The 7,565-nt window shown below is 48.7% G+C and overlaps 1 protein-coding gene across 3 annotated transcripts in view; it reads left to right on the plus strand.

Moving 5' to 3' along the window:
• Positions 1-6,921, plus strand: part of SEMA6A (semaphorin 6A) — a 152,038-nt gene extending 145,117 nt beyond the window's left edge. For all 3 annotated transcript variants that reach the window (XM_004706565.2, XM_004706566.3, XM_045285086.1), the window contains one exon: positions 2,665-6,921. In XM_004706565.2, the coding sequence (XP_004706622.1) occupies positions 2,665-3,863 (1,199 nt within the window). In that variant the 3' untranslated portion in view covers positions 3,864-6,921. The remainder of the gene's footprint in view (positions 1-2,664) is intronic.
• The last annotated feature ends 644 nt before the right edge of the window (positions 6,922-7,565 follow it).

Consider the following 7,565-nt stretch of genomic DNA (forward strand, 5'->3'; position numbering starts at 1 on the left):
AGGTGTATGATACAACTACATGATTTATTGGGAAGACGCCTCCCCCAAAGGAATATAGATACTTAGAATGGTGACATTTCGGGAGTTGGGGTGGGGGTGGGGGGTGGGGGCGAATGTACCAAGTATCCTCAGTGGGTTCAGTCCAACCTGCCCGAGCTTACACTGAAATCCCCACGTCAACATGGGAAATTAAACCCACTTTATTCACAGGTGTGCATTCTTTTTGGTGCAATTACATGTAGGAGGTTAAAAAAGATGCATGAGAGAACCCCATACACAATCAAAACAGAGAGGAAATCAGTTGCTATTTTAGCATGACAACGAGGAAATGCAAATTTTAGGAAGAAATTTTCATTAGCACCGTTCCTTGGTGACTGGATATTAAAAAGATTTGAATGCAAGACATGCCACCATTTGGGGAGCTCCACCGCATTAGAGGTGTGAGTTACCGTTACATCTCCCTGCTGGTTTTTTGTTTCTCATTTCTACCCTTTTAAAAAGTTCATGGAGATAAATCTGGAAATATTGGAGAAGTGACACATTTGGAACTCATTCCCTATCTTACCACTTTCACACCCTCTTTTCTCCAGGGCCAACTGCCTGGGCTGCCCTGCACGATCCCAGGCATTTGCTTAATCACAGCGTCTTTTGTTTCTTAAGAAATACTTGCTGCTTCTATTTATTCCCCACCTGAAGTCACAATAATTTATCACAGAATAATCATTTCCACAGCAACCAGCAGTGACATCATAACCGTAGGGAGGAGGACTGTTTGGAGAGAGAGGAAGAACAGCATCTTGGAGCAAACGTGTCTGAGTCTTAAGCCAGCTCTTCAGGAATCAAAACATTTCCGCAGCAAATCCCCGCAACAAAGCTGCATTTCTTCCAGGGTCCGTTGTGACGTACAATAAGTCCTTTGGCAGAAGTTTAAGGGTTGCACGTTGTGGCCTTGGGAAGGGGGAGGGATTTTTATTTCATTTCATTCTAATTCTGTGCCACCAGTGTCTGCCAGTAAAATACATTAAACATATTCCAGAAAGAGTTGATTTAGTAGATGAAAAATGTGTCTCCCAAGACCCAAGAAGGTACATTTTCTGTCTCGCTATCATTTCCGTAATAGGAACAATGTTTACATTTCCTCAGCCCATGCAGTGCCTCTAATGTATTCCTGTTCCTTCGCTCTCCCGAGGCAGGAATTGAGGTATTTGAGATTTTCTTTTTCAGCTACCGCACCAAGCACTTAAGATCTGACAATTGTGATGTGTATTCTCACTTGGTATTAAAAAATAAAAGCTTCGGTGTTTGCATTTGATTAGAGTCTCTCGGCTTGGTGGCTGATTAAGCAGGAACAGGGAAAGCCACTTTCTTCGGAAACGCAGCGCCTTGGTTAATGTAGTGGAAGATTATTGACGGGTGTAGTCACATCATTTTTATTACATTGAGGAGGTTAGCTCACCGTGACAGCAAACTGGAGCCGCAATAATGAGACCTGACCCGTCTCAAGCCCCACTCTAGGGCTCCACACGGTCTTGGTTGCGCTCTTTCTTTCTTAATAATATCCTCTGAGTGCCAGTAAGGAGAAAGCTTCAGCAGATGTACCTGAAATTGCGTGCGGGGGTTTTTGTTGTGGTGGTGGTTGCTTTGGAGGGGTGCTGCAAAACCAGTACAAACATTTGTCATCTGTGAACGTTAGCGATTCTCTTTCGTTGTAAAAGACACGCACCGTCTTTGCTCTGGTTGCTTGAAAGAGTTTGACTTAAGACAGGCCCGGGGACCCACAAAGGGGTCCCTGGAAGAGACCAGCTGCAATCATGACGTGTTATTACGGACAAATTCTCGCGGGGTTTGGGGGGGGTGGGGGGATGGGAGGAAACGCAAGTAGTTCAGCGCTGGACTACTCACTGAAATGTTGTTGGTGGTTCACACCAACTCAACCAGAGGAATTGGAAAAAAAGAATGGGCCAAGGACGGATTGCCCAATAAGCAGTGCATGGGCTAGATGGTGTTTCCTGATAAATCGGTAAATAACAATTTCACCTGGGTCTCAGCGGGTCTAATAATAAAAAGAATAATAATACAATGAAAAGGGTTGACTACAGATTAGTCAGCAAACACAATGAACCCCCTTGTGGACTTCCTGCACTGAAAGCCTTTGCCTTCCGTGCTTCCTGGTGAAGCCAGCCCTGGCATGGCGAGCTGCTAGCCCAAGACCCAGCCCACGGCACTGACCCCCTGGGGGGGGGGGGGGTCCGATGGACCTTACAGCCGCCAACAACCCAAAGCAGCGCAGGGGTTCCCTCTTGTGCCAGACCTGGCGTGATCTGCAGTCTACGAGGGGAGGTTCCCAAAGGCGGGGGAATACACGAATGGCTTACAATGAACCACGGCGTCTTTCAAGGAGGGAGGGAAGCACACAGGACAGTAGAAGGAGCATGTTTTGCGAACACAAAGAAGGCAGCAAACGAAGTCTATTTCCACCCTTCACAGAGGGACCTTCCGGAGGATTCATTAGTTAATGTTTGGCAAGCTGCGCCTTGCAGACGAGTTAGGCAGAGGTGCTATCGTCACTCATTACTGTTATTAATGAACAGGGTGATTGCCAAACAGAAGTAAGCCAGGTGGCGTGACTTCATTTCCTAACACCACGTGTGATGTCTCTTGCAGGAGTGATACGGGAAAGTTACCTCAAAGGCCACGACCAGCTGGTTCCCGTCACCCTCTTGGCCATCGCGGTCATTCTGGCTTTTGTCATGGGGGCCGTCTTCTCGGGCATCATCGTCTACTGCATCTGCGACCACCGGCGCAAAGACGGCACGGCGGGCCAGCGTAAGGAGAAGGAGCTCCCGCACTCGCGCCGGGGCTCCATGAGCAGCGTGACCAAACTCAGTGGCCTCTTCGGGGACCCGCAGTCCAAAGACCCCAAGCCAGAGGCCATCCTCACACCGCTCATGCACAACGGCAAGCTGGCCACGCCCAGCAGCACGGCCAAGATGCTCATTAAGGCGGACCAGCACCACTTGGACCTGGCCGCCCTGCCCACCCCCGAGTCCACCCCAACCCTCCAGCAGAAGCGGAAGCCCAGCCGCGGCAGCCGGGAGTGGGAACGGAACCAGAACCTCATCAATGCCTGCACGAAGGACATGCCCCCCATGGCCTCCCCCGTGATCCCCACGGACCTGCCCCTGCGGGCTTCCCCCAGTCACATCCCCAGCGTGGTGGTGCTGCCCATCACGCAGCAGAGCTACCAGCACGAGTACGTGGACCAGGCCAAAATGAGCGAGGTGGCCCAGATGGCGCTGGAGGAGCAGGCCGCCACGCTGGAGTACAAGACCATCAAGGAGCACCTCAGCAGCAAGAGTCCCAACCACGGGGTGAACCTCGTGGAGAACCTGGACAGCCTGCCCCCCAAAGTCCCCCAGCGGGAAGCCTCCCTGGGCCCTCCGGGAGCCCCTCTGTCTCAGAATGGCCTGAGCAAGCGGCTGGAGATGCACCACTCCTCCTCCTACGGGGTGGACTATAAGAGGAGCTACCCCACGAACTCGCTCACCAGAAGCCACCAGGCCACCACGCTCAAAAGAAACAATACTAACTCCTCCAATTCGTCCCACCTCTCCAGAAACCCGAGCTTTGGCAGGGGAGACAACCCACCGCCCGCCCCGCAGAGGGTGGACTCGATCCAGATGCACAGCGCCCAGCTGCAGGGCCAGGCCGGGACTGTTTCCAGGCAGCCCAGCCTCAACGCCTACAACTCACTGACGCGGTCGGGGCTGAAGCGCACGCCCTCGCTAAAGCCCGACGTACCCCCCAAACCTTCCTTTGCCCCCCTTTCCACATCCATGAAGCCCAACGATGCTTGTACATAATCCCAGGGGGAGGGGGTCAGGTGTCGAACCAGCAGGAACGGCGAGGCGCCCGCTCTGCTCTGCAAGGTTCTCAACTGCCTCAGAGCGCCCACCTGACCAGGACGGCCCCGCGGTAGGGCTGAGGACACCGGGTCCTCCTCGCTGGGACACAGGGATGCTCTGGGGAAACGGACCACGTGGTTTGGTGAAGGTTTGCAACTGCGGGACTTGCCCCCACTCTCTTCCTTCACTCGCCCTCACACACCGCCATGGTTGGACTCACAAAAGACTTCGATGATCATCACAAACATGAGCCAAAAGCACATACTCACCCATGCACGCACACACACACATGCCTACACACACCACGGACACACACACACACACACAGAGGTGAACAAGCTACTACAATTTGTCCATGACTGCACGGGACGTTGCCCACCAGGGCTAGTGTTCCAACCTGCAAAAAAAAACAAAAAAAAACCACAAATACATTTTTTAAGATTATGAAAATTAAAAAGACAAAAAAAAAAATAAAGAAAGCATTGATAATTCTAACTCAGACTTTAACAATGGCAGAAGTTTACTATGCGCAGATACTGTGAAATGCCCACTACAGCTTTCTGTTATAGCAGATTAATGCCATGTTGGGCAACTATGTCATAAATTTCTGCTCCTCCTCTCTTTTAATGAATAACGTGACGGTTAGCGCAAGTAACTCTTTATTTATTGTTCACCCTTTTTTTTCTGACCGAAAGGACTCTTCCGCATATCCTCCTACGAACAGCTCTTCAGAAAGCCCACTGAAAGTTAAACTATTTAACGTGAAATCCATTAACTGGAATAATTGAGTTTCTTTATTTTTACAATAAATTCACTGAGTCAATAAGTTGGAGCTGGAATTCTGAGCTTTGTGTTTGGACTGTCTAATCGCTAGCCAGAGGAAAGAGTTAAGAGGGGGATATTTATTTAAATCTATCAATTAATTTGCTGGCCTATACATGAAAAAAAAATATATTAACTTGTTTAAAAGTCCTTCCAGACCCTCATGTCTAAAGCAAGCTGGAGAGAAAGTTTTAGAACGGCACATCCGGCGAGCCCCATTGCTGCCAGCGTGGCTTTGTCGGTGGTAACGCCTCTTCCGGGAAGGCACCAGCTTGTGATCCCCCATCATTTCACCTTGCATGTGAGACAGCAGATACAAATCCACAAACGGTGTGAACTCATTAATACGCTGGCTGCTACCTTGCATAAGTTAATGGTTTTAATCACACGGGTTTTTCGTGGGGTTACATCTGTGAATAGCCTGTTTTCCACATGTAAATTTGTGCCTTACACCCGAGTTGTGTACACTTGTAAACTGTCGGTATGATAAACTCACCTCCCCCCGCCCTTTTGAAATCAATGCAGATATTTATTTCATCCTCCCTCCCCCCACCTCCACTCCAGCCCTCTGGGAGAGCGGAGTCAAGCAGATGGGAGAAGAGCGCGGCCGTGATGGTAGTGATCCCAGAGCCCAGCTTGAAAGCTGGGCGGCCTCCGGGCCCTCCGATGCACACTTTCTTCTAGTGCCAACTCGAAGCACCCTTTGGCCGTGCTGTTGCTGAGCACTGGCCCCAGTGTTGTGGGTGGCGAACCCCTTTCTTCCTTCAGAGTTCCCCGCGTCCTTTACATTCTCAGATCATTTCACTCTGGGGATCTCCTTCGTAGCCAGCAGGAAAGGGACGAGTGCCCCCGTCTTCATTTCTGCTGTGCCCACGTGCCGGAGAGCACAGTGTGTGATCGGGCGGGCACCTGGGAACCGAGGTTCCCCAAGGCGTGTGCTCAGTACACGTGCGCAATGCACAGAATGGACGACATGGAACTGGATGCAGGCAGGCTGGTCCCCGCAGTGATTAATGAGTAACTCGCAGGACAAGGCCAACCACAATAAATTGGCAAAACATTGACCAGGGCAAAAGATGTTTTTTCCCATTAAAAAAAAAAATCTATCCTTTTGTTGTTATTGTTTCTTGGAGGGGGGGAGGGGTGTGTTTTTCTCCCCTTGGTTTTTATTTGCTCAAACACAGAAGAAGGGACTATTGTTTACGCTCTTATGAACAAAAGAACTGTCAACATACTGTAAACTGTGAGCGTGGTTGGTTGTTACTGCTTTGTTAAATGGTTCATTTGGTGGTCTCTTGTCTCCTTTATTTCCAGTTTAATCTTCTGGGTTTCATTTTATTCTTAATTAAAAAAACCAACTTTGCAAAGACAATGAAAGACTGACACGGAAGGACACTGTTGAGTTGGCTGGGGAGAAAGAGGTGGTTACCTGGAGGGCGGGTCAGTGCACGGCTGCATTGTGATTGTTCAGGGTAGCGTTTCGTTGTTGTTAAGTTGTTGTTTTGCTTGGGTTGGGTTGGGTTTATCCTGAAACCCTGAAGTCTCTTCTAGACACTGAGATCTCCTCCCCCCTTTTCTCTAGAAATGCAGACATTAGAAGGTTATAGATATATATATATATATATATACACACACACCACACATCACCCTGCTACCTTCTCCCCATGCCTGACTCCCTAGAGTATTGATGGCGCCGCACCCACAGGCCCTCAGAGGCAGGAGTGGATGGGCATCGCTGCCTCCGTTGTGTTATGTCAATTTGTGTCAAAACTGACCTTACACATCCCTGTGTACCACAACCCATCACGTCACGGTGTTAAGCCTAAGATGTCCACACGTATTTGAGCAGGTCTTCTGCATTTAAGTATTTCCCCTCGTTGACTTTTTCTTTTTTTTTCCCCACTGTCTGTGGGAGGAGAATCCACAAACCCGAGTGTGCCTTTGCTTTCCACCCCTGCTAGCCACTGGTAGATGCATCCAACTCAGAGTTACGTTTGTTGTAAAGTTGTAAAAATATTGTGATGTCACCAATTTCCCTTCCATCTCCACAGCCCCTAACATCGGATTCACAACTTAATGTATGTTATGAAAAAGAGAAAAAAAGGAAAGAAAAAAAGGGGGGGAAAGGAGGGGGAAAATCAAGGAAAAGGCTCTTTATTACTCAATAGTAATAAAACCAGACTGTTCTATATTATCTTTGGTGTCCTGAATGCTGTTATTTATGTCTTATTTTTCCCCCTATCTAAAAACCCTTGCCCCACCCCGCCACCTGTTATCCTCCCACCACCCCACCCCACCCTGATGATTCCATTCCCCCATTTCTCTCTGGTTTCCAAAGCATAAATAACCATGTGTTTAGAGGCATTTATTTGCCATACATTCCCCCCTCCCACTCCAAATTATTGATGTCTTTTCTTAGCCTGCACCCAGCCTGCAGCAGGACTTTTGCATAAGCCACCAGTAATTAAAAGGCAGAGCACGCATTGACTCCCTCTATTCATTTTATGCATTTTCTTTTTATGGCCTTGTTCATCATCAAACATTTATGGATGGTAGGCTTGATAGTTTAAGAGATCAAGGCTAAGATTTTAGTATGTAGGGTCCACTAAAAATAGATCTCAGCACAGATGTGACTTCAGCCTTTTTACATATTAATAAGGTGGAGGGGGCTGGATCTCACTCCTTGTTAGCATTTATCTCGGGTGATCCAGAAGACGTGGTTGAAGGTATATGGGGACGCAGCACTTGATTTTCATTTTGCAGATCTGCACTATGAAATGCCTAGATTAGGTTTTCCCTCTGGGATATTTGTTAAAGTTATTTAAATAAGTCCTCAGC

Source organism: Echinops telfairi, unplaced genomic scaffold, assembly GCF_000313985.2.
Source record: "Echinops telfairi isolate 266 unplaced genomic scaffold, ASM31398v2 ScPeMD7_7469;HRSCAF=8507_1, whole genome shotgun sequence".
Taxonomy (NCBI): domain Eukaryota; kingdom Metazoa; phylum Chordata; class Mammalia; order Afrosoricida; family Tenrecidae; genus Echinops; species Echinops telfairi.